Source organism: Chiloscyllium punctatum, chromosome 26 (assembly GCF_047496795.1).
Source record: "Chiloscyllium punctatum isolate Juve2018m chromosome 26, sChiPun1.3, whole genome shotgun sequence".
Classification (NCBI taxonomy): Eukaryota; Metazoa; Chordata; class Chondrichthyes; order Orectolobiformes; family Hemiscylliidae; genus Chiloscyllium; species Chiloscyllium punctatum.
In genome coordinates, this window is record NC_092764.1 from 62166432 (window position 1) to 62194383 (window position 27952).

The 27952-nt window shown below is 42.2% G+C and overlaps 2 protein-coding genes across 2 annotated transcripts in view; both read left to right on the plus strand.

Annotated features, from left to right (window-relative positions):
- LOC140496209 (uncharacterized) overlaps positions 1-9516 on the plus strand; it is a 132669-nt gene extending 123153 nt beyond the window's left edge. Inside the window, exons 14-18 of the mRNA XM_072595707.1 lie at positions 7166-7273; positions 7370-7415; positions 7501-7607; positions 8496-8620; positions 9498-9516. Of these exons, the coding sequence (XP_072451808.1) occupies positions 7166-7273; positions 7370-7415; positions 7501-7607; positions 8496-8620; positions 9498-9516 (405 nt within the window). The remainder of the gene's footprint in view (positions 1-7165; positions 7274-7369; positions 7416-7500; positions 7608-8495; positions 8621-9497) is intronic.
- Positions 9517-10211: 695 nt separating this feature from the next.
- Positions 10212-24258, plus strand: LOC140453125 (adhesion G-protein coupled receptor G2-like). Its single transcript, XM_072547535.1, has 4 exons — positions 10212-10370; positions 12208-12307; positions 19807-20063; positions 23746-24258. The coding sequence occupies exons 1-4, from the start codon at positions 10274-10276 to the stop codon at positions 23829-23831; spliced, it is 540 nt and encodes a 179-aa protein (XP_072403636.1). The 5' UTR covers positions 10212-10273; the 3' UTR covers positions 23832-24258.
- The last annotated feature ends 3694 nt before the right edge of the window (positions 24259-27952 follow it).

Sequence of the window (27952 nt, forward strand, 5' to 3'; positions counted from 1 at the left end):
CCTCTGTTCATTTTCCCCGTCATGATGAAGCTTCCCAGGCCCCACTGTGTCTGATGACAATTAATTAATACAGCAAAATCCACCAAAAAAACTCAGCACTATCCAGATCACTCCCTGTACAACTCCCTGTACCACTCTTTGTACCACTCCCTGTACAACCCCCTGTGTCACTCCCTGAATCACTCCTTGTATCACTCCCTGTACCACTCCCTGTATTACTCCCTGTATTACTCCCTGTATCAGACCCTGTACACTTCCTTAACCACTCCCTGAACCACTCCTTGTATCTATTAACAAGAATGGAAAGATTCCCAAATGCACAAAATTGTAGCATCAGCCAGAAAGAATACAGCAATCCTACAATTAACTCAGAAGACTCGAAGTAGCACAGGTGATGATCTTAATGTTGTGTTCAGGGTGAACCATGGGGTCGGCTGGATGATGGAACTCCAAAGTGGCAGCACTGGTGTCAAATCGCTGCTACTCATTGACTGACATCATGATCTATCTCCTGTCGATGATGCTGGTGATCATTAGGTACATGCACACAAACTCTTCAATGAATATGGTATCTCCTGTGCTCCTGTTGGAAGTGTGTGTGCACATCCTTGGTACATTTTCAAAACTTGAGAGGACTCATGGTACTGCTTGTATCCCGCAAGGAGATCTGCTGTCACACTATGCAACACCCTTCTGACTTGTACCATCCTCCCATATCCACTATATCTAACCTACAACCCCTCTCTGACATCTTTCATTGAGTCTACCACTGATGATGCCTCTTTCTGCAGCCCCCACTTTGCCCTTCAGAAGAGACCTTCCTGGTTTTTCAGTTCCGATCCAATCACTGAAATACTGACACTTTCTTTTCTGGGTGTCACATTTTAGAGTTCTTTTTGCTCTTGAAATGTCAACCCCCTCTCCATTTTCAATGTGGTTTCTGTATGACAATCTGAGCATGTGTTTTATTAGATACATTCCAAAGGCCTCTGTTTTCTTCCATAGATCCTAATGTATTGTCCAGGTTTCTGAGAGAAAGGGGAACGTGGATGGAATGGAACATCTTCTGAAGTTTTTTCCTTGCTTTACGTTTGAACTTTTATATTGTTCTGTCATACTTTATCTTCACAAAATTACTCCTGCCTATCTCTATCCTCCTTCAACCTTCAGCATCATATTTGTAATCTATGGTTGTCATTTGGCAGAAATGGACATAGTTTTCCACTTATTCCAGTGTGACATTGCCCTGGTTTCATTAAATATATTCTATTCTTGTTTTTGACTTTTTGTTGTTCGTACTTAATCCATATTCTCGACGTTTTCTCGATCTTAGATATTTTCAAATCAACCTGTTCAGGGATGTTATTACATACCTCGGGAGCAGGTGGGACTTGAGCCCGGGTTAATCCATATTCTAAACTTCTATTTTTCACCTGTTCTATAATATTTCCCTTCTTCTGATTCTGTAAGTAGTGTTGTCAGCATACTCCAAGTTCGTTATGTATAAAGAACAAAGAGAATGAAAGAACAAAGAACAATCCAGCACAGGAACAGACCTTTCAGCCCTCCAAGCCTGTGCTGACACATTTTGCCCTTCCATACTAAAACTGCCTTCACTTACAGAAACAGTATCCCTCTATTCCCTTCCTATTCACGTATTGGGACAGGTGTATCTTCGATGTTGTTATTGTGTCTGCTTCCACCACCTCCTCAGGCAGAGTGTTCCAAACACTCACCACCCTTTGTGTGAAAACCTTACCTCCCACATCTCGAATGTACTCACCTCCAGTTTCTACTCCTGGAAGCACACCTAATTTTCTACATATATGTTCTGTGAACTGATTGAAACGTTTTGGCTCCAGTATCCTGCATTGTTAAGCTCCTCTCTTCAATGTGAAATATATCTGATTGTCCCTCTTCTAGTCTAACGTTCAGAGTCTGGATAAATCACTTTTCCTTACTCTCAATGATACATTTCAGCAACACACCAATTAATTTTTGGTGATAAAAACGATGCAGTGCTTGTATATATCAGAGATTGTCCTGAGGTTAAATATTCCATGCCTTCTTCCTATTCCAGGGCTAAAACATGACTGTGTTTCTCCAATGGCTGCTTCAAATGGGGCTATTATACCTTTTTATTATGATTTTTGAAATGTCTTTAATAAGATGACTTAAAAATTATCATTCTAAAATGATTGTACTCCAGTCCTTGAGGCTGCTTGGTTCATGAACAATGAACACTTCAACCAACTTAGAACGTGTTCTTTGGTCTATATTTAATTCCAACCTCCTGTTATCCCTTTTAATTCTATTTCTCTCGGGGCTTTTGAATGGTATGTTCTTATTTCATCTATACTTGAAGTTTTTTCCTGTACTCATCAATTTGAAAGCGTTCTATAATCTCTGATGCCAATGTTTTGTCCAGCATTTTCCTCTGGATTTATATTCCTCAATTTGCATGATTGTCTTGCTACTGCATCACTTTCAAACAATATTTGACCAGCTTTGTCTTCCATTGTTTGTTGTTATCCCTTTCTATCTGTGAACAATGTCTCGTGCCTAACTCTCATTTTGTGGTTTCTTTCCAGCTCCAACATTTCCCCACACATCTTTGCCTCCATGCAGAGGGTTTTCTTTTCAATTCCATCGTACTCTCTTTGGTTTCTCCCCTTTCTGCCATCCTTGCTGGGTTCTCATCTCTCATCCAGTTCAGGTCTTGCTTTCTTTTCTGTGTTGGTCATATTTCCTTTGCAGCAGCTGCTTACTCTCTTTCATGTTTATTTTCCACTTATTTCCTATTCCTTCTCCTGAGCTCTCGGTTTGGTCTGATTCCTCAATCCTGAAACGTTCCAATCGAGTTTTCCTTTCAGAGTGAATGCCTGTCACATGTTTTCATCCTTCAATGTGCGATGGTCTAAATGGTCAGACACCATTTACTTAACTGGGATTTTCGGAATGTCTCTCCATGCTGGGACACACATAAATATCATTTATACTTTTCAAAAATATTATTTCAACGGCACATAATTTCTAAACACATTGCTTCAACTTCTCAAGTCTGTAATTTCATTGTGATTGCTTCACTATGGTTGTGTTTTCTATTATCACATCATTTTCTTGATCAAACTGTGACAGTCTCTCTCCTTTTCCATTTTATCTGGGTCTTTCCTCGATGGAGTTTAGAAGGATGAGGGGGGGGATCTCATTGAAGCACACAGAATACTGAATGGCCTGGACAGAGTAGGTGTTGAGAAGATGGTAAGAGAGACTAGGACCTGGGGGCATAGCCTTAGAATAAAGGGAAGATCTTATAGTACGGAGATAAGGAGAAACTTCTTCAACCAGAGAATGGAGAATCTATGGAATTCATTGCCACAGAAGGTTGTGGAGGCCGGATCATTGTGTATATTTAAGATTGAGGTTGAAAGGTTCTTGAGTATCAAGGGGATCAAGGGTTATAGACAATAGACAATAGACAATAGACAATAGGTGCAAGAGTAGGCCATTCAGCCCTTCAGGTCTGCACCGCCATTCAATATGATCATGGCTGATCATTCCTAATCAGTATCCTCTTCCTGCCTTATCTTCATAACCCTTGATTCCACTATCTTTGAGAGCTCTATCCAACTCTTTCTTCAATGAATCCAGAGACTGGGCCTCCACTGCCCTCTGGGGCAGAGCATTCCACACAGCCACCACTCTCTGGGTGAAGAAGTTTCTCCTCATCTCTGTCCTAAATGGTCTACCCCGTATTTTTAAGCTGTGTCCTCTGGTTCAGCATTCACCCATCAGCGGAAACATGTTTCCTGCTGCCAGAGTGTCCAATCCTTTCATAATCTTATATGTCTCAATCAGATCCCCTCTCAGTCTTCTAAACTCAAGGGTATACAAGCCCAGTCGCTTCAGTCTTTCAGTGTAAGGTAATCCCGCCATTCCAGGAATTGACCTTGTGAACCTACGCTGCACTCCCTCAATAGCCAGAATGTCTTTCCTCAAATTTGGTGACCAGAATTGCATACAGGACACCAGGTGTGGTCTCACCAGGGTCCTGTACAGCTGCAGAAGCACCTCTTTGCTTCTATACTCAATTCCTCTTGTTATGAAGGCCAGCATGCTATTAGCCTTCTTTACTACCTGCTGTACCTGCATGTTTGCCATCATTGACTGAAATACAAGAACACCCAGATCTCTCTGTACTGCCCATTTACCTAAATTGATTCCATTGAGGTAGTAACCTGCCTTCCTGTTCTTGCCACCAAAGTGGATAACCATATATTTATCCACATTAAACTGCATCTGCCATGCATCTGCCCACTCACCTAACTTGTCCAGGTCACCCTGTAATCTCCTAACATCCTCATCACATTTCACCCTGCCACCCAGCTTTGTATCATCAGCAAATTTGCTAATGTTATTACTAATATCATCTTCTATATCATTAATATATATTGTAAAAAGCTGTGGTCCCACCACGGATCCCTGCGGTACCCCACTGGTCACTGCCTGCCATTCCGAAATGGAGCCATTTATCACTACCCTTTGTTTCCTATCAGCCAACCAATTTTCAATCCAATCTAGTACTTTGCCCCCAATACCATGCGCCCTAATTTTGCTCACTAACCTTCTATGTGGGACTTTATCAAAAGCTTTCTGAAAGTCTAGGTACACTATATCTACTGGATCTCCCTCATCCATCTTCAGAGTTACAGCCTCATAAAATTCAAGAAGATTAGTCAAGCATGACTTCCCCTTCATAAATCCATGCTGACTCTGTCCTATCCTGTTATTACTATCCAGATGTGTCGTAATTTTGTCCTTTATAATAGACTCCGGCATCTTTCCCACCACTGAGGTCAGACTAACTGGTCTATAATTTCCTGCTTTCTCTCTCCCACCTTTCTTGAAAAGTGGTATAACATTAGCCACCCTCCAATCCTCAGGAACTGAACTCGAATCTATCGAACTCTGGAAAATAATCACCAACGCATCCACGATTTCCTGAGCCACCTCCTTCAGTACCCTGGGATGTAGACCATCAGGCCCCAGGGACTTATCAACCTTCAGACCTAACAGTCTCTCCAACACCAATTCCTGGCAAATATAAATTCCCTGAAGTTCAGGTCCTTCAGCCACTCCATTGCATTATGGGAAGAAAGCAAGAGAATGGAGTTGTGAAACTCATCAGCCATGATTAAATGGCAGGGCAGATTTGATGGGCTGAACGGCCTAATGTCTGCTCCTATCTATAATGGTCTTCTGGATTCGAGGTCATATTGATCGACACATGTCCCGATATTCCTTCACCAATTTAATTGTATAAGTCACCCATTGCAATTATCATAACATCCCATTTAACTGAATTTGCAACACTTCAGATTGCCACCAAAAATGCCTCTATTTCCTGCTCACTGTGTTTTTATGCTGGGGCAGGATGGAAGCACAGAAAATAGGAGCAGAACGAGACGATTCAGTCCTTCGATCCTTATCTACCATCTAACTCAGTCCCTTGTTCCTGCTTTCTCCCTGTACCCTTTGATTCCTTTAGCACTAAGAACTATATCTAACTTCAGTTTGAAAACATTCAATGAAATGGCTTCAACCACTGTCTGTGGTAAAGAGTTCCACAGGCTCACCACTCACTGAGTGCAGAACATTTTCCCCATCTCAGTGCTAAATGACTGACCCCATATTCACAATCTGTGATCCCTGGTTCAGGACTCCCCAGTCACTGGGAACATCTTTCTTGCAGTTACCCTGTCGACTCCTGTTAGAATTGGATAGGTTTCTATGAGATTCTGCCCAATTCTTCTAATCTCCAGTGAACAAAGACTGGATTGGTTCAGACATTCTTCAAATGTCAGTTCTGCAGTCTCAGGAATTAGGTCACTGAACCTTCATTGAACTCCCTCAATATCCAGAACATCCTTTCTCAGATAAGGAAACCAAAACTGGACACAATACTCCAAGTGTGGTCTCACCAAGGCCGTGTATAATTACAGCAGGACACTCCCGCTCCTGTACTCGAACCCTCTCACTATGAAGGACAACATGCCATTGACCTTCCTCACTGCTTCCTGCCCCTGCATGCTCACTTTCAGCAATTGCATTATGAGGACACACCGATCTTGTTACGCCTCCCCTTTGGAAATCGATCATTATTCAGATCATAATCTGCCTTCCTATTTTTGTAAACTAATCACATTATACTTCATCTGCCGTGCATTAGCCCACTCACTCAGCATGTCCAAATCATATTGAAGCATCACTGCATCCTCCACAGAGCTCACCCTCCCACCCAGCTTCATCTCATCTGCAAACATGGAGATATGACACTGACTTCCTGATCGAAATCTTTCATAAACATTGTGAGTAGCTGCTGTTCTAGCACTGATCCCTGTGGAGTGAAGCATGAACACTGCTGAGAGTTATATGCTGCTGGTCTTGGACAGGGTTACACATGGACATGATATGTTCAGAATGGCCGATTGAATGGATTGAATGTTTAATGACAGTACGTTTTCTTCACCATGAAGCTGACACCTCAGGCTCCCTGTTCATTTAGGTCTATCCCACCAATGGAGGGTGTCACTGGCATTGTATTCATCAGGACCTCACCCTGGGACCAGTAGATCAAGTCGAGTCTGGCTGGTACAGGGGCCCCTCGTCATTGGGGGGACCGGTGTCACCAACATTGAGCATTTTTCTTCCATTCCAGCAGACAGCTTTCTGACTTTCTCTTCCGGTCAAACCTTTTAAGGGAAGGATCGGAGCATGCACTTGGTCCAGAACATTCTGGTTATTTGAATCCTTTGGAATCTTTCTGCCCTGGCTGTTTTCTTTGTCAATGAATACACCTCAATGTTCATCATTTCTCCTTCCATTACGGTTTGTCCCTCAACTCAGACAGGGTATGACCCTTCGAGCCAGCAGTGAGAGCTGGGTGGAGATGAGAACCATTGATCCCAGTCCATCACACAAGGTGGGATGACTGAGAACACAAGGGTAAGACCTCGATCCAAACACTCCACGTCAACACACTTTGTACGTTTGACTATAGTGAGTGGAGTCTGTCTTCACCCAGAAATTAGGCTGCTGTTCATTCCTTTCCTTCATTTGATTTTAATCAGAAATTCTTCTGTAACCTATATGTATATCTTTGCAGGTTAAAAATCAAACTGTTCTAAATCGTGTGGTTGGAATTCAAGTGGGGAATAAAGCGCTTGATAATCTGACAGACCCTGTGATAATTGTATTTAACAAATCATCACCGGTAAGGACATTTTTCACTTTTCATTATTCAATTGATTAACAGGAAATATTCATGTTAAGGGTGGCAAAGATTTATTGATCATTTTCTTCATATTAGGTAAAGGCCATTCCAAAATGTGTCTTTTGGGAGTTACAACAAAATGGTAAGGAAAACGGTCATGTTATCAAAGATTTCAGTTATCCTTGACCCAAGGATTGAGTTCTCAGTGCTGCCCCTTTCTATTGCAGGGAACCCAGCTGAGGGTCACTGGAACGATTCCGGCTGCACAACACAAAACACAGTCAATGAAGTCATCTGTCGATGCAATCACCTGACTTTCTTTGCTGTCTTGCTGGTAGGGTCAATGTAATGCAATATTTTGTATCTTTTGGCCTATTTCACTTTGGCTGCGATCAACAAATTTTAGCAGCAATAAAAATACAAAATACATAAAGATGCAAAAACAGATTAGAAAAGCCAATTGTTTTATTAAGACAATCCCATCCCAACAGGCAGCAAGCTACTCAGCTTCAAACCCACTTCCCCCCATTCCTTTCTTTCAGAGTTATCCCATCTTTACAGGGAGGCAAGAGAAATTAAATCTGAGGGAGAATCCAAATTTGAGGGAGGAGCTTTGGGAAGTGTCACACTGACCCTGATAGGTCCATGAGACAATGACAACTGATGTCACAATCACTGTTAATCCACTCACCTTGGGCAGATCAAGATGTCTCCCACTCACCAAAACTCATCCAGCTCCCGAAGGATTGGTTGCAGTAAATCTCTCACTCCCAGTGTGTGTTGGTGATTTTTTTCTAAAGGTTTATGGCTCTTGGGAAGTGAATTGTTTCTGAGTATCTAACCCATTTGTCATCTCCCACCGCCCCAACACCATCTTCACTGTCTATCCCATTAGGATTGTCAACATTAGGGCTGGGAGTTTCATTCCTCTCCAGGTGCTGAGTATCTGATGTGGAGCTTGTCGTTCTGGGGATTGTGTGGAGGCCCAGTAGCTCAGAGTAGAAAAGAGAATTGTTCAGAGTGCACATTTTTGTGGCTGCTTTCAGACTGACCTGGCCTTAGATCAGATGTTTGTGTGGCTTCTCAACAGGAGATGAGTAGATATCACAGGGGGACCCCAACCCAGAGGTGAGGGAAAGTGCAGTGAAAGTAGGGTGTGTCACTCAGTTGAAGAAAACATTACCCAATCCTCATGTCAATGGTCTCGTTTTCTGTTATAAAGCAAATCGATGGGAACCAACACTTGGATGAGAAGACATTGAGATCGCTAACATACATCACCCAGATTGGTTGTGGTGTTTCTGGCATTTTCACAGCAATTACTTTAATCATCCACTTTATTCTCAGGTAGGAACATTAATCATCAAAGATTAAATTTCATGGAGAAGAAGCCATTCTCAATGATCTCACTGTACAATCACAATATATCACAAATGTCTCCTTGAAGATCGAGCTTATGAGTAATTCACAACAGCAAGTTCATTAAACAAAGCTTACTTCTGTTTTAGTGTTTGACATTAATTCTAAGAGTATTGTAGCTGAGTAATGATTCACTTTACTTTCAGATTGTACCTCAGTATGTCATGGTCAAAGTTTGTATCTGCAGTGAGCAGTGTCACTACCTCTGAGTTAGCAGCTCTGGGTTCAAGTCCCACTCCAGGACTTGAGGACCATAGAGGGTGCATCCAGACTGAGGCCAGATTGATTATCGAGCTACAATTCCTTCCAGCACACCTTTAGCAGGTGGTCAGAGAGGGAGAGTTTCCTGATTAGGGGTTCTTGCTGTAGAGAGGTGCCCCTCGAGCTGTGCCTTCAGATTATCCACTTGCTCCAGGAGATGGGAGTTATAGAAACAACCATAGGCACATGCTTCACCTGCCTCAGGCATCTCCAGATGCAGGAAATCTTCAAAGTCAATGTTTATCAACTTGCTGTTTTATTCCCAAATGGAGTCATTGAGATATACAGCACGGTTAGAGACCTTCAGTCCAACTCATCCGTGCTGACCAGACATCCCAATCTGACCGAGTCCCATTTACCAGCATCTGGCCCATATCCCTCCAAACCCTTCCTAATCATATACCCATCCAGAAGCCTTTTAAATGTTGTAATTGTATCAGCCTCCACCACTTCCTCTGGCAGCTCATTCCATACACGCATCACCCTCTGCATGCAAACGTTATTCCTTAGGTTCCTTTTAAACCTTTCCCCTCTTACCCTAAAGGTATGCCTTCTCGTTCTGAACTTCCCCACCCCAGGGAAAAGGCCTTGTCTATTTTTCCTATTCATGCCCCTCTACAAGGTCACCCCTCAGCCTCCAATGGTCCATGGAAAACAGCCCCATCCTGTTCAACCTCTATCTACAGCTCAAACCCTCCAACCCTGGCAAATCCTTGTCATTTTTTTCTGAACGCTTTCAAGATTCACAACATCCTTCCAATAAATGGGAGACCAGAATTGCACAAAATATTCCAAAAATTACCAAACCAATGTCATGTACCAAACCAACGTGACCTTCAAACTTCTATACTCAATGCTCTGACCAACAGAGGAAAGCATACCAAACACCTTCTTCACTATCCTGACTACCTACAACTCCACATTCGAGGAGCTATGAACCTGCACTCCAAGGTCTCTTTGTTCAGCAACACTCCCCAGGACCTTACTATTAAGGGGAAGTCCTGCCTTGATTTGCCTTTCCAAAATGCAACACCTCACATTTTTCTAAATTAAACTCCATCTGCCATTCCTCAACCCATTGGCCCACCTGATAAAGATCCCATTGCACTCTGAGGTAACCTTCTGCTGTTTCTTTTCCCTTCATTTAGAAAAAGACAAAAGGAAGCTTCCATCCAGATCCACGTGAATCTCTCTGTTGCCTTGTTTCTTCTCAATGTGAGCTTCTTAACCAGCACAGTGTTCAGTTCCAAGAGCACTGATGAGCTGTGTAAAGCCATTGCTGCCCTGCTGCATTACTCACTGCTTTGCAGTTTTACATGGATGGGAATTGAAGCATTTCACCTGTACCTTATGCTGATCAAAGTCTTCAACATTTACATTCGGTTTTACATGCTGAAACTCTGCCTTCTCGGTTGGGGTGAGTGTGAAGTATTCTGTCACTGAGTTATTTGTAAGTGCATTGTCTGATTCTCACTCATGTAGTAACAACTTTTATTTCATTGTTACAAGAAAAGGGGCTGAAGTATAAAACAGCTATTCTTTAAGGGTTCTGGCTGTCTCTGTCAGATAACAGGAGAAAATCTCTGTCAAATTTCTGGATCAAACTTGGTGAAAGTAGGAATTGTAATTGATAAGTGAACAGATTCAAACCCAGACAGAAAACAGAATGGGAGTGATGTTTGATAGTCCAGGTTTACTTCCAGCTGGGAATGAATACAGCATGAAACATCCTTGAAATGTAATCCTGAGACAGCACCAATCAAAGACACCATCCCCTCTTGTGAGAGTGGAATTCATGGATAGAGGGTTTCTCTTGATTAATTAGAGAGATTCCTCCAGCAATGAACTGTGTCTCTGATTGAAAGCTGGGTCTTAGGAATCTAAATTCAGTGCTGAAAGGTTCAAGGGTGAGGTCCCCCAGAGTCATCACTGAGAGACACATGTTAATATGTGCCAAGCATGACCATACACACAGGCCGGTATTTTAAACCAAAGAACAAGTTTTCTTCCAAAAGCTGCCACCTTCGTGTTGCTGTAGCAGGAAGTGAAGGATTCTGACAGCAACTTTCACTTTCCAATCCGTCACCACTCCCCATAACAGAGCAGGTAGCTCATTTCTGACTGTACTCACATTACTCAGCAGAAAAACAGTCAGAGTCAGGGGGACAGCTCCATGCTGGGTAGAAACCCTGCCAACTGTATTCAACATTCCCAGCGCAGCACCCCATAGCAGCCTGCCAACATCTGAAGTCTGAGTCTTAACGTCAGTGACCTGTTTGTGTATCTGACACTCCTGTATACTGGAATCTCGGGGGAGTGAAATTCTTATATACCAGCGACACAGCAGGGGCTCTGAATGAATTCAGCAGCTTGTCATAAACTGTCTCAGTTTATATTCTCTGTGGATTTGACAAATATAACCAAGAGTTTTCATTTCAAGCCAAATAAAACAAATTGAAACAAGGAAACAGGTCTCCAAGAGCAGTTTGAACTCTTGCTATGCAAGGTTACTTCTAAAATATTGCTTAAAATAAACACAACTTGAATCATTTTCCTCTTGAGTCATCAAGACTGGGGTGCAAGGAAATAATGTTGAAAAGGGACCATCAACCCATATAGTGTAAGACGAGGGTACTGATCGGACCGTGTTTGGGATATAGATGCAGCAGTAACTCAAAGCTGTTAGTCTTAGTTAGATGCTTAAACTTGGCCAGGCAAGCATACTTTGTGTAGTCAAGGTTAAACATCACACAACACCAGGTTATAGTCCAACGGGTTTATTTGGAGGCGCTAGCTTTCGGACTGCTGCTTCTCCATCAGGTCATCAACCACCTGATGAAGAAACAGTGCTTCAAAACCTCGTGGCTCCAAGTAAAGCTGTCGGACTATAACCTGGTGTCATGTGATTTTTAAATTTGTCCACCTCAGTCCAACACTGGTCCCTCCAAATTGTGTCGTCAAGGCATTGTCATGGATAAAGCAGCACGGATTGACTGATTCCATAACCCTTTCCTCAATAAAGAATATACAATGTATGGGCAAATATCTTCTTCCTCCAAAGGATAGAGTCCTGTGTGCGAATAGATATAGCTTCTATCACGTGAAGCTAACTCTCACTGTGAGCCTGATTGATAATATTAAATTGGTTTGGAGTGTAATTCTCACTGTAGTCGGAATTATTAATAAATGTTGTCTATTAACAACCACAGAATAATGTCAGTAATCTCTGTAACTGTACTCATTTGTATTCCCAGGCCTCCCAGCTGGTGTGCTTTTAATCATCATTGGAGTACGCACAGATAATTATGGCCAGTACTCAATTCTTCTCAATGGCGATCATGCCCCTTCTAGCATGTAAGTTTTAATAATTTAACTTATAAGAAGTTACTGGTAAATAAAATAATGCAATCGAGAAAGAGACCATTTGGCCGATCAAGTTTGTGCCAGCTCCTTTGGTAAAATTGTCCAGTCATCCTTACTCTCCTACTCTTTCCCCATCGCTTCCCAGGTATTGACCCTTTTACCTCTGGAAACAGTTTATCTTTTTGTATTGCGGAAGAAAGATGCATCTTGTCAAAGCTTTCTGTCTTATAATCATCAGGACAATTTGCAAGAATACCGATTTGATGGGGCAACAACATTTATACTTTAAGAGAGAAGAGTTGTCATTGGTGAGCAGGTAAACTCTGATTGTCAGAGGCATTACCATGGAGAAGTTAATGATGAACGAAGGGAGAAATTGAAGAAAATCACAGTCACTGGAGAAGTGGTCCTGAATAAATTGATGGACCTGGAGGCTGACAGGTGTTCGGGTCCTGATGGACTCCATCCCAGGGTCGGAAAAGAAGTGGCTAATGAAATGATTAATCCATTTTATCTTAAATTTCCAAAATTCCTGTATTGGTCAGCTTATTTCAAAAACAATGTCAATATATTGGAGGCAGTTCAGAGAGGATTTACTGGGACTAATATGTGGAATGAGAGGATTGCTTTGTGAGGAAAGGTTGGATAGGGGAGGTGATGGCCTTGTGGTGTTAGGTGTGAATCCAGAGACCCAGGTCATGTTCTGGGGACCAGGGTTTGATTCCTGCCCTGGCAGATGGAAGAATTGGAGTTCAATAAAAAAAATTCTGGAATAATGACCATGAAATCATTGTCAATTGGTGGGAAAACTCCATCTGCTTCACTAAGGCCCTTCAGAGAAAGAAACTGCCAACCTTACCTGGTCTGTCCTTCGTGCGACTCCAGATCCAGAACAAGGCAGTTGACTCTAACATCCCTTTTGGCAGCTAGGGATGGGCAATAACTGCTGGCCCAGCCAATGATGCACGTTTTTAAAAAATCAACTGGCGTTTCGAACAGTAAGAAATGACTTGGTTGATATATATAAGTTCCTGAGGGGTCTTGACAGGGTACATGCACAGAGTGTCACAAAGCTGTTTTTTCCTAAAAGCTGTTCCTTGGCTCAAGGACACTCTGTCCTTGATATTATTCTGAGGGGTAATACACCAGGCTGGGCTCTGATCAGACTGGTCTGGTACAGAGATGGAAAGGATTTTGAGAGGCTTGTTGTTTGTATGTAAACAGATGAGACTTCAGGCCAAAAGTGGTCATGTTTTAGAAGTGACCTGTATAATGAAAGGGGAGTGGTCAGCTCTCTAGCTGAGCTGAGCAGTTTAATTCAGTCCAGAACTGGTTGGGAGTTCAACAGTGAGCTGTGTGGAAACTCTCTCTCTCCTTCTAACTTCAACCTGTAAGCATGTGTTCCATTTATACTGGTGTTTAAAAGGAATTTGCTTTTTGGGACTGTTGTGTATATTCAGAACAGCATAATTAAGTCTAGTTTGGGTAGATTGAGTTCTGTAGGGGTTCTTTATTCTGTTTCATTGTGTAATTTTGTGAATAAATGTTTTGTCTCTTTTAAACTTGGTACTCAAACTTGCTTACTTAATCTGGGTGATTTTCACTGTGCACTTAAAACAAATTGCAAAGTTATGGTCTGGGCTGCCTGCTTAAGAATGTGTTGAGTGGTCTGGCCTAGTTCATAACAAGAGGATATTTCCTCTCATGGGGAATCTAGAACCAGGGATCACTATTTATAAAATCAGATGCACCCATTTAAAACAGGCCGGTTTTTTTTCCTTCAGAGGGTTGTGAGACTTTGCAATTCTCTCCCAAAAGTAATGGTGGAAGCATTGTCCTTGAATATTGTTAAGGCAATATTGTTGCTGAGGAAGCAATGAAAGATTATAAGCAGGAAGCAGGAATGGCAATTTGATGTTAACAATCAGTCTATCCATGGTCTTATTGAGTGGCACAGCCAGTTTGAGGGACTGATTGGTCCATTCTTTTCCTGATTCTTATGTGAGCATGGTTCATGCGAAGCCTCGGTTAAATGTTAATCCAGGCATGGTTGACTCTCGTTAGTCAAGGCATTGCCCTGAGAAATGAACCAAAGAATGGCAGTCATCCATTTTGTTGAGTTGAAATGGGCAGTGGGTGTACATGTTCTTTCTGTCTGCAATAAACAGGGCCGATAGGTTCAGGAACACATCATTAGCCCATACTCACAACATAGTGTCCAACATTAGATGTGCTTCTGCAATTGGACAGCATATACTAAATAATCCAGTGTGCAAAGAATTATGCTAACAACCAATGTAGGATCTTTGTCGTCTCCAGCCTCGACTATTCCAGTAATCTTTCTCCATCTCTGTGTCCTTCAGCTCATCACAAACTCTGCAGTCATTTCTTCTTCTGCACCAAGTCCTAATTATCCACTTTCCTTTGTCCTCACTGATCTACACAAACTCCTGACCTTCCTCCTTCTCCAATTTATGATTCTGATCCTTGCTTTAAAAGCTCCATGACCTTTCCCCTCCCTATATCATTGGAAATACTTCGCTCTCTACAACTCTCTAGAACGACCATTCCTCACTCCTTTTGCCTCATCATTCTCTGGCATTGCCTCCTGAAGACTCTCCAATTCACTTCCCCTTTTTCCACCAAACACTAAAAACGACCTCGATATCCAAACTTTTAATCATCCCTCTGAATCTCTCTTTTGGCTTTTTGTCCTCTTCATTGACTTGTCTCTTGGGAAGCAGCTTTGCTGAAAAATATAAACAACTGAAGACCATTTATAAATCCAACTGATTGTTTTATTTACAAAAATACATTGGAGAGTTAGCAATCCTGTTTAAAAGTGTAAATAAAAGATTGCAAATTGTTGTCTAGAGCGTTCTTTCTCATTCCTTCAGTCTTCATTTTCCCAGGATGCCTTGGGAGGTGTTGAATTCATTTCATTTATTGAAATCACTTTATTTTAGATCCTGACTTTTAACACTATTTTTAGAGCAATTAAAAAGCACTGAGATGTGGATTTCCTCACTGAATATTTTAATCCATGAAGAACTCGAGCTGGAGAATCCTCATTTGTCAACACGGAATGTTTGAAAGGAGACTCGAGGCCAGAGATAATCACCACAAATGGTTAATGCACATGCAACATTCCTCTGTGCACTATTTTACCCTGAAACATTACACTGTTTCATATAAACCAGTCACTTCTGATGATGAAACAGCAGCCAGCAAAATGTCACATTCGATCTTTGAACATCTTTGATAATCAACTGTCATTTAGAGTCATAGAGATGTACAGCACGGAAACAGACCCTTCGGTTCAACCCGTCCATGCCAACCAGATATCCCAACCCAATCTAGTCCCACCTGCCAGCACCTGGCATATATCCCTCCAAACCCTTCCTATTCATATACCCATCCAGATGCCTTTTAATGTTGCAATTGTATCAGCCTCCACCACTTCCTCTGGCAGCTCATTCCATACACATACCACCCTCTGCGTGAAAACATTGCCCCTTCGATCTCTTTTATATCTTTCCCCTCTCACCCTAAAGCTATGCCCTCTAGTTCTGGACTCCCCCACCCCAGGGAAGAGACTGTCTATTTATCCTATCTGTGGCCCTTATGATTTTATAAACCTCTATAAGGTCACCCCTCACCTTCCGACTCACCAGGGAGAACAGATCTAGCCTATCCAACATCCCCTTATAGCTCAAACCTTCCAACACTGGCAACATATTTGTAAATCTTTTCTGAACCCTTTCAATTTTCATAACTTCTTTCCGATAGAAAGGAGACCAGAATTGCACGTGATATTCCAAACGTGGCCTAACCAATGTCCTATACAATCACAACATGACCTTCCAACTCCTGTACTCAATACTCTGACCAATAAAGGAAAGCATACCAAACGAATTCTTCATTATCCTATCTAAATGTGACTCCACTTTCAAGGAGCTGTGAACCTGCACTCCAAGGTCTCTTTGTTCAGCAACTCTCCCTAGGACCTTACCATTAAGTATATAAGCCCTGCTAAGATTTGCTTCCCCAAAATGCAGCACCTCACATTTATCTAAATTAAACTCCATCTGCCACTTCTCATCCCATTGACTGATCAAGATCCCATTGTAATCTGAGGTAACGTTCTTTGCTATCTACTGCACCTCCAATTTTGGTGTCAGCTGCAAACTTACTAACTGTGCCTCTTATGCTCACATCCAAATCATTTATATAAATGATGAAAAGCAGGGGACCCAGCACCAATCCTTGTGGCACTCCACTGGTCACAGGCCTCCAGTCTGAAAAACAACCCTCCACACCACCCTCTGTCTTCTACCTTTGAGCTAGTTCTGTATTCAAATGGCTAGTTCTCCCTGTATTTTGTGAAATCTAATCTTACTAACCAGTGTCCCATGGGGAACCTTGTCGAATGCCTTACTGAAGTCCATATAGATCACATCTACCACTCTGCCCTCATCAATCCTCTTTGTTACTTCTTCAAAAAACTCAATCAAGTTTGTGAGACATGATGTCCCATGCACAAAGCCATGTTGATTATCCCTAATCAGTCCTTGCCTTTCCAAATACATGTATATCCTGTCCCTCAGGATTCCCTCCAACAACTTGCCTACCACTAATGTCAGGCTCCCTGATCGAGAATTCTCTGACTTGTCCTTACCATCTTTCTTCAACAGTGGCACCACGTTTGCCAACCTCCAGTCTTCTGACCCATCACCTGTGGCTATTGGATGATCCAAATAGCTCAGTAAGAGGCCCAGCAATCACCCCATCTCCTGCAGCTCCACACAAAGGCTGCCTTGCTGATCTTTGAGGGGCCCTATACTCTCCCTAATTACCCTTTTGTCCTTAATGTATTTGTATTAACCCTTTGGGTTTTCTTCAACTCTATTTGCCAAAGCTATCTCATGTCCCCTTTTTGCCCTCCTGATATCCCTCTTAAGGATACACCAACAACCTTTATAAACTTCTAGGGATTCACTCGATCTATCCTGTCTATACCTTAGATATACTTCCTTCTTTTTCTTAACCAAACCCTCCATTTAGATTACTTACAGTGTGGAAACAGGCCATTCGGCCCAACAAGTCCACACCAATCCGCCGAAGCACCACCCACCCAGACCCATTCCCCTACATTTACCCCTTCACCTAACACTGCAGGCAATTTAGCCTGGCCAATTCCCCTAACCTTCACATTTTTGGATTTTGGGAGGAAACGCAGACATGGGGAGAATGTGCAAACTCCACACAGAGAGTCTGCCTGAGGCGGGATTTGAACCTGGGGCTCTGAGGCAGCAATGCTAACCACTATGCCACCGTGTCGCCCACAATTTCTTTAGTGATCCAGCATTCCCTGTACCTACAGCAAAGGCAGTAACTGTGCAGGTTCACTGCTGGGTCAGTGTGGGTTTCTTCCTCTCTCACCCCCTCTCACCCCTGCATTGACCTCACCTTGTGCTTCCTTTGTCTGTTCCTCTCCCTTATAAAACTGCTGCTGTTTTGACTTTTTTTTCTCCAAAGTTGCAAAACAATGCAACAGCATATAAAACAGTAATTGCTGTTCCTGGAACTTGACAAAATCACCTCCAACACCTAAAATACCTCAAAAAAGGAGCACCCTGTTACAGGCAGAAATTTTTCCCGTCCTCCATCTTGGATTACCCAAAATCCTTCTCAACTTCTGTATAACAGGGACTGCTTGAATGGAATTGTAAATACAGCTTGTGATCCAATATGAGGCAGCATAGTGGCTCAGTGGTTAGCACTGCTGCCTCACAGCACCAGGGACCCAGGTTCAATTCCCGCCTCAGGCAACTGTCTGTGTGGAGTTTGCACGTTCTCCCTGTATCTGTGTGAGTTTCCCCCGGCTGCTCCGGTTTCTTCCCACAGTCCAAAGATGTGCAGGTTAGGTGAATTGACCATGCTAAATTGCTCGTAGTGTTAGGTGGATTAGTCAGGGGTAAATATAGGGGAGAGAGTCGGGTGGGTTATCCTCCAGAGGGTCGGTGTGGACTTGTTGGGCCAAAGGTCCTGTTTCCACACTGCAGGAAATCTAATATAATCTCAATAAGCCTTATATTACTTGGTAAAACACTTCTTTATACCTTTTACAGACAGCTCGTGCTTTGAGAGTATTGCTGACTTATTTAACACTCATGGTAAATTCACACATTATCAGACTCAATTATTCAGTATAAAACATCCTCAAATTGTTGAATTAGTTAATGATTTTGTGAAAAGTCTGCAAACAGAAATGTTCAATGAACACCTTAACCACTAGCTGCTAAAATAGAATACAAAGAGATACAATCAGAGCGAAAAGGTTGTTTCTCAATGTGAAGACAAAGTTACCACAGAGTTGCTCTCTAATTAGGATCATAAGACACAGAATTTATCGCAACAGCTCACAGTGTCATGCAACTGGAATTTTATAGTGAACAAACCTGAATTGCTGTTAACTTTCATCTTTTAGAATGGGTTGCAGGTTTCGTTTCAATAATATGTAAATCCCAGAACATTTCTCAAGTCAAATTTCAAGATAACTGAAGGTTGAATAAAGAAATGGTGACATCTCAGCTCAGACAATGTATTAAAGGTGTGAAGTTAGTATCTGTCTGTATCCCAATCTTAAGCCAGACTAGTTCTATTTTCAAAGTAGGAATTTATGAAATGTTACATGATTGACTGCCTGCAGATTGTGTGCTTTTTGTACAAAATAGAATGGAGCTGCTTTTACAATTCTGCAAATGCAAATTCACTCCAGAGACTCATATGTGTATGTGCGTGCATGTGAGGGAGAGAGAGAGAGAGTATTTGTGTGTGTGTGTGTGTGTGTATGTGTGTATTGGGGGGAGGGGTTGGGGTGCAGGAGAAAATGTCATTGTGTGCATCTGAGAGCATGAGCGTGAGTGCGCGTTTGTGCGTGTGCGTCCTTGGTAGTCTGTGCATGAGTGTGATGGAGTATAAGTCTGTGAGAGGGTGTGTGCGTTAGTGTGAGTGTGGGGATTGTATGTGTGTGTCTCTGAGAGAGAGCGTGTGCATGACAGAGGGACTGCGGAGTGTGTGAGAGAGAGAGATAGTGAGTGTATATAGTGAAGTGGGGTCACCTGTAGTGTGACATGAACTCAAGGTCCCAATTGAGGCCATCCTTATGGGTACTGAACTTGGCTTTCAGCCTCTGCCCAGCCACTCTGCGTTGTTGCGTATCCAGAAGGAGAGACTTTCATAGTAACCAGAGCCAGAGCAGGAACTGAACCCATGCTGTTATTGTCATTTCACATCGTCAACAAGCCAGCCAGCCAACTGAGCGAGCTGACCCATCCACCCCCCTCTCTGTGGCAGCAGGATTGACCAACTGAAATGGGCACCTCCCCATTTGGATGAATATTACACCATCACCTCATTCTGCACAAAACTCTTCTTGGGATGATTTTTGGGATCTTAATTAAAATATTTTTCTGTCCTCTCAACAGGTGTTGGATAGAAAACCGGACAGTGCATTATGTTACAAATATTGCATATTTTGCACTTGTGTTCCTGAGTAACTCAATCGTGCTGCTAATTGTGGGTGTGAAGGCGTTCAGATTGAAAGGGAGAGATAGAAAGAGTGTAATCACTGTATTCGGCTTGACCTGTCTACTGGGCATTACCTATGGCATAGCTTTCTTCTCATATGGACCTCAGAGTGTAACTGCAATGTACCTGTTCTGCATCCTCAACCCTCTCCAAGGTCAGTCAGACTATTACCGGGACTGTTCACATTGATGAGATTTTAGGTCAAAATAATATTATGTTTTGAGGGCTTCTCTTAAGATTTTATTTGGGATTTTGGATTTTGGAGACTGCATTTCCATTTAAGTTAGTCAGAGTAATTTAGCAAGCAACAAATGGTTTTTGAAAAAAACATACTGGCACATACTCTAATCAAACATCCATCACCTTAAACATGTTTGCTGTGGACTGGCGAGGTCTCTGCTAAGTGGGAGCATGATTGTCTCAAACACGGTCACTGCACCTCGGATAATTCACTGCATGTGAGATGAGTTGAAGTAATACGTGATAGGATAACATATAAAAGCAAATCTTTGTGAAATACAGCTGATCAATATTTCCCTCCTGGCAATCTTCAATCCATTTTTGAATTCTTTCCTCACTAACCGGTAATCCTGTAGCCAAGGATTATCTCCAAGCCTAGGCGGGCAGGATGAGGGAAAACCCAAAGGCGTTCTGTATGTGCGTGAGGAATAAGAGAATGATCAGAGAGAGGATGATCAGGGACAGTGGAGGGGAACTTTGCCTGGAGTCTGAAGAGGTAGGGGAGGCCCTAAATGAGGTTTTTGCTTCACTACTCACGAGGGAGACTCCTTGTTGATAGTGAAGACCCCATGGATCAGATTAAAAGGCTTGCACTGATTGATATTGAGGAAATGGATGTGCTGGAAATTCTGGGAAGCATCAAGATATGTAATTCCCCAGGACTGGACCAGGAAGTGAGCAATGAGATTGCTGTGCCTCTAGTGATGATCTTTGCAACCTCACTCTCCATGGGAGTAATATCGGCTGATTGGTGAGAGGCAAATGGTGTTCCTTTGTTCAAGAAAGGGAATAGGGAAACCTCTGGGAATTACAGACCAATCAGTCTTACATCTGTTACAAGCAAGGTATTGGAAAAGATTCTAAGAGATAAGATTTAAGACTATCTGGAAAAACATCATTTGATTAAAGATAGTCAGCATGGCTTTGTCAGAGTCAGGTAGGTCATGCCTCACAAGCCTGACTGACCTCTTTGAGGATGTGACCAGACACGTTGACAAAGGTCAGGCAGTGGATGTGGTGCATATGGATTTCAGTAAAGCATTTGATAAGGTTCCCTAGGGTGGGCTTATTCAGAAAATTACAGGGAAATTTGGCTGTCTGGATACAGAGTTGGCTGGCCCATAGAAGACAGCGAGTGGTAGTGGATGGAAAGTATTCCGCCTGGAGGTCTGTGATCAGTGGGGTCCCCAGGGCTTCTGCCCTTTGTGGATTTTATAAATGACTGGGATGAAGAAGTGGAAGGATGGGTTAGTAAGTTTGCCAATGACACAAAGGTCAGTGGTGTCGTAGATAGTGACGAGGGCTGTTGTGGGCTACAACAAGACATTGACAGGATGCAGTGCTGGGCTGAGAAGTGGCAGATGGAGTTCAACCTGGATAAATATGAATGATTTACTTAGGAAGGTAGAATTTGAATGATGAAAAAGGATTAAATACAGGATTCTTGGTGGTGTGGAGGAACTGCAGGATCTTTGGTGTCCATGGACATAGATCCCTCAAGTGGCCACCAAGTTGATTGGGTTGTTAAGAAGGCATATGGTGTTTTGGCTTTCATTAACAGGAGGATTGAGTTTAAGAGTGAGGAGGTTTTGCTGCAGCTCTACAGAACCCTGACTCGACCACACTTGGAATATTGTGTCCCGTTCTGGTCGCCTCATTAGGGGAAGGATGTAGATGCTTTAGAGAGGGTGCAGAGGAGATTTACCAGGATGCTGCCTGGATTGGAGGGCTTGTTTTATAAAGAGAGGTTGAGTGAGCTTGGGCTTTTCACACTGGAGAGAGTAAGAGAGAGAGGTGACTTGATAGAGGTATACAAGGGAATGGGAGACATAGATAGAGTAGATAGTTAGAGACCTTTCCCTGGGGCAGTAATGGCTGTCATGAAGGGTCATAAATGTCAGGTGATTGGAAGAAGGGTGAGATATCAGAGGGAGGTTTTTTTTGTACAGACAGTGGTGGGTGCGTGGAATGCACTGCCAGTGGTGGTAGTAGAGTCAGAGACATTAGGGATGTTTAAGCGACTGTTGGACAAGCACATGGATGGCAGTAAACTGAGGGGTGTGGAGGTTGGGTTGATCTTAGGTTAAGATAAATGCTCGGCACAACATCGTGGGCTGAAGGGCCTGTACTGTGCTGTAGTGTTCTATGTTCTGTGTTCTAATATTGAATTACACAATTAACAGAGGCTTCATTTCACTAGCATTCATCACCTCTTTCCCCTATTTGCAGCTCCTGACCTCATTCAGCTTTCTGTTTGCTCCCGATTACAGCCACTCTCTCCCCTTTGTGAAAGTCTCTCCCCTGTGTAGATTCTTCTATCCTTTGCAGTGAATTCTCTCTTTGCAGTCTCTCTCCCCCTTTGCACACCTTCTCCCATGGTTACAGCATTTTTCTCCCATTTGCAACTTTCTGTCCCCAGGTCTCACTCCCTGCAGCTGTCCTCACTTCTCCCTCCCCAGCCTCACAGCACACTCCCCACCCCTCCCCCATCTAGCAACCTTGCTCCAGGGCTCCACTCTCACCCTGTCTCTTGTCCCTCCTATAGTCTGTAGCCTCGACATCTCCAACATCAGGGCCCCTACTTTCTCCATCTCAAAAGCTTTGCTCATTGCTGCCACTCACCTTCTCTAAGTTCCGACAATCAGAGGCTGTTTCTATGCCACTGTCACTGCTGATTGGAGATGATTGGAGGAGCAGATCCTTGTAGATTCTGTCCATTCTACCTGCAGGGATGACTTTTCTCTGAGTGATCACCCCTGTGATTGAACTTTCCTGAGTGTTTTTAGGAAGGGGTTCACCTCTGTCTATTATGAACATTGGACCATTGATCATTTCCCTACTTATCAAGTGCTCAAACTCTCCTAGTGATGGACATTAAGTTGAAGTCTTGTGATCCTGCGCCAGGAGAGTGTAAAACTGGCCAAGCCTGGGCCAGTCAGGACGATTAAGAAATGTTATAGAATTCTAATCGGACTTGACAGATTGATGCAGGAAGGATGTTCCCAATGGTGGGGGAGTCCAGAACCAGGAATCACAGTCTAATGATACAGGGGAAACCATTTCGGACTGAGATGAGGAGAAATAACTTCACCCAGAGAGAGCTGAGGCTGTGGGATTCAGAATCACAGAAAGCAGTCGAGGCCAAAACATCGTCTAATTTCAAGAAGGAGTTGGATATAGCACTTGGGACTCGAGTGAACAGAGGATGTGGGGGGAAAGCAGGAATAGAGCATTGAGTTGGACAATCAGTCATGGTCAGAATGAATGATGGAACAGGTTTGATGGGCCGAATGTCTACTGCTGTTCTAATTTTCTTTGTACCATGTCATTGATAGAGAGGAGGGAGAAATTCATCAGACCACCATTCTTGATATGGAGAATAATAAATCAATTACATAAACACTAAAAATAATCTACCAATTTACATTCATTCAAGGATCAATATGCCTTGTTCTGGATCATCAAACTAATGTTGGCCATCTCACAATTAAATATCTAGTTCTTTAATGAATAATCTTAAAATATATTTATTAATGTTTAACATACTTGATGTAAACACCGAAACAAATTCCTGAAATAGTTTGTTTTGCTTGCAGGGTTTTTCATATTCCTGTGGTACTGCATGTTAACACGATCACCCAGTAGCACGGTCAGCGAGACAAGTAAAACTACAACCAACTGATGAAGACAGTTGTAATGTGCTGCCATCTGTTTCTGACTCACAATGTTAAACTTTCATCTCTCATTTCCCAGCAGATTTCCCAGCATAGAGCAAATTTCCCAGCACAGAGCAGCACATCAGGGACGTATTCAGGGAATTCTGCGAGGGCCCCATAACTTTCCATCACAGATAGAAAGGGATGTGGCCTCTGTACCTGAATTCCTGGTGCACCCCTGAAGCCGTGCACTGGAAAGACCAAAGATCAAAGAGAGTCTCCCCTTCCATGTGCACAGATTTCCCACCAATTGATTCCAAACAGTATTCAGGCTGTTTCAGCTGAGCCTGATACAGAAGCTGTCAGGCATTGTCCAAGAATGTTGGAGCCATACCCCAAACCAGTGAGAGAAAGATGAAATGAGGGAGGCTCATGTGCAGCATAATCAGTGACACAGCCCCATTGGGCTGAATGGCCTGTTTTGTGCTGCAGAGTCGATTTAGGATCACAGCTTCTTTTTTGATAAGTTCAGAACCCACCAGATATCATTTTCTGTTAGAGTTTCACAAATATTTTAATGCAAAATAACAAACATACATAAAGAGAATGTCCTTTAAAATGATCGTTCATATCCAAAATCTATTTCTGAGAAAGTTGATCTTTATGATGTTGAATCACAGAATGTGATCATTTTGAACATTTACATCTTGCTTTGATTTGATTTGTATTTAATTTTTAATCATGTTTCTTCCTCTCTCACTGTAACTAGGGACCAATGTCCTGCGAAAACCTTGTGACATTTTTATTCGGAAGTTTTAGTGTGATTTACTGCCTTGATCATCTAATTGTTATTAGATCAATTGTCACTGATGAGTTTATCAATTGGAATTGCTATGATAAAACATTGTCTTATTTGATAATTTTTAAGAATGTTAATGATTGCAATGATTGGCTTGAAACCTAGCTTATAGTTTTTATTTGTTTATGAATACCTATTAATGTTCTTAGGTTAATCAGCAACTACAAACCAGTTAGTTTAACTTTAGTGGTGGAATATCTTTGAGAAATGATAATATGAGCTCAAATTAATAGTCACATGGACAAATACGGAGAAAGTGATGCTGGAGATCAGGCAGTTCCTGATGAAGAGCTTATGCTCAAAATGTCAACTCTCCTGATCCTCAGATGCTGCCTGACCGACTGTGCTTTTCTAACACCACACTTTTTGACATGGACAAATATGCCTCATTTGAAGAAAAGCAAAATGGATTTCTTAAGGGAAAACTGGACTTAATAACTTGAAGGTTTTGAAGAGATTAGAGTGAAGTTTGATGAACACAATGTGGTTTGTGTGGTTTACATGGACTTCCAGAAATCATGTGATACAATGCTGCACATAGACTTGTAAGCAAAGTTGTCATTTTGTGGAATAGCAATGTGCTATGGAATCAGCTGAATGAGAGGAAACAGGAGCGGTTCAGTGAATAGAAAGGTTGGAGTGTCCTATTGTTGAGAATTGTCAGGGGTGTGTTGGCACTCTAGGCTCAATGTATATCAATGACCAAACCTGTGTGTTCAGGGCACAGTTTCAAAGGTTTGTAACTGATACAAAACGTGAAAGTGTGGTGAGCCATAAGTGAGGAGGATAGTAGAGAATTTAAAACGGACATAGTCTGGTTGGTGGAATGGATGGACAGATGACAGAGGAAGTTCGGTGCAGAGAAATGTCAGTTGGTTGGATCCCAGATGCCAATAAGAGCAATACAACAGCATAACAACATTCATTATAGAATGGTTAATGTCTGCTTATTATTGGTCAACATAAAATACCTCATACATGTGACCATGGAGACATAGGATCAAACAAATAAGGGGAAAGAGTAGGCCATTCAGCCCAACAAGCCTATTCAACAATTTGTTGAGATAATTGCTGATCTGATCATGTTTTCAGTTCTCCTTTCCTATTTACTCCATTACCTTTGACTACTTTGATAATAAAGAAGCTCACACAATCTTAAACATCATCAATAACTCTGTCTCCTCTTTTTGTTAATAAAGATGCTAACACAGTCTTACAAATTGTCAATAACTCTGTCTCCTCTTTTTGTTAATAAAGATGCTAACACAGTCTTACACATTGTCAATAACTGTCTCCTCGCTTGTTTGTGGAACAGGATTCAACTTACTTACAATCATGTCAGAGAAAATATTTCTCCCTGTTTTTCTTTTAAGTCAAAGACCATGTATTTTTAATCTGTGGCCCTGGTTTTAAATTTTCCCAGAAAGTAAACCATCCTTTATTTATTCACTATATCAAGCCCCCTCAGGACTTTATCCTTTTCAATTAGATTCCTGCTCACTCATCTCAATTTCAATGAATATAAGCCCAATCTGTCCAATCTTTCCCCATAAGACATTCCCTTCATCGCAGGAATCAGTGCTGAATCTGCTCTGAATTGCTTCAAATGGAATCAGATCCTTTCTAAGACATGAGAGTAAAACTGTCGGCAGTACTTCAGGCTCCAGATGTGGATTCACTGGTTTCACACTTTAATACTTTTACACTGGACTCCTCTTGCAATAAATGCCATTGTCCATTTGTCCTCCTGATGATTTCCTGTTCCTGAACACCAGCCTTTTATGATTCACAAATCAGATCAGCCAAATCCCTCTGGGCCACAATGTTGTTCAATTTCTCTGTTTACATTTCTTCCTGCCAAAGTAAACGAGTTCACATTTCCTACATTATACACCACATGCCACTTTCTTCCCCATTCATTTTCCCTCTCTATATCCCTTTCCATACTCCCTATATATTCAGCACAGTTTACTCTCTTCACTACCTTTGTGTCATCAGTGAAAATACTAACCAGGTTCAATCCCTTTCTTGAATCATTTATAAAGACTGTGAATGATTGAAGCCCCTGTACTGATCCCTGTGACACCCCAATAATTACAATGTGACAATTGTAAAATGACTCATTTGCCCTGACTCTCCATTTCCTGTGAGCTAACCAGTTCTCTATCCCTGCTAAGATGTTACCCCATACTGCACACCCTAGAGTCTGCAGAGTAATCTTTCATGTGGCATCTGCTACCAAATGCAAACAAGTTCCTTATATAAATCTATGTGGAGTCAATGTGGTGCCACCCTGAAAACCTTGTGATGGTCTGTAAAAACCAGTCGTGTTCCCCGCTGCCTTGTATTCTCATCACATGAAAAATCTCACCATATATCACCGCATCATCTGGGATCAATACTATGCATCAATGAGTCAAGCGATGTTTTTCCTGATCAGAATTATCTTCAGGATGGAAGGTCAATGATTGTGTTGGAATTCGCGTCAATACAATACGGTGGCACAGTGGTTAGCACTGCTGCCTCACAGCGCCTGAGACCCGGGTTCAATTCCCGCCTCAGGCGACTGACTGTGTGGAGTTTGCACGTTCTCCCCGTGTCTGCGTGGGTTTCCTCCGGGTGCTCCGGTTTCCTCCCACAGTCCAAAGATGTGCAGGCCAGGTGAATTGGCCATGCTAAATTGCCCATAGTGTTAGGTAAGGGGTAAATGTAGATGTAGGGGTATGGGTGGGTTACGCTTCGGCGGGGCGGTGTGGACTTGTTGGGCCGAAGGGCCTGTTTCCACACTGTAAGTAATCTAATCTAATCTAATCTAATCTAATCTAATACGTCAATAGGCGTGTATAAAACCGTAGAGGGGAAGATCTGATCGCTCAGTTACCGTTCACTCAAAATTCCTTTGTTTCAGTAAATCCACAATATTCTGGCTGTTTCTTGTGGGCTCTGCACAAAAATCTGTTTCACCTTCATGTATTAAATGATTATTTTGCTACCACACTATTTTGTGAGAAACACTGACTTTTTAATGAAGCTATCATTGAATCTTGCCTGTCAATTTTGTTTGAAGAATCTTATTGCATTTTATGAGATTTGAATGCTTTATTGTTTTATTAATTACATATTAAAATGCAGATTAAAGCTTGAAATTGCATCATTGCTTTGATTATTTTCAATAACTCAGTAGATTTCTTATTATAATTTTAAACTCAGTGCTGTTTTTAAACTCAGGCCATTTGTTTGAATTATCTATTTTGTTCCCATCTACCTGACAGTCCCATGTATAAACAT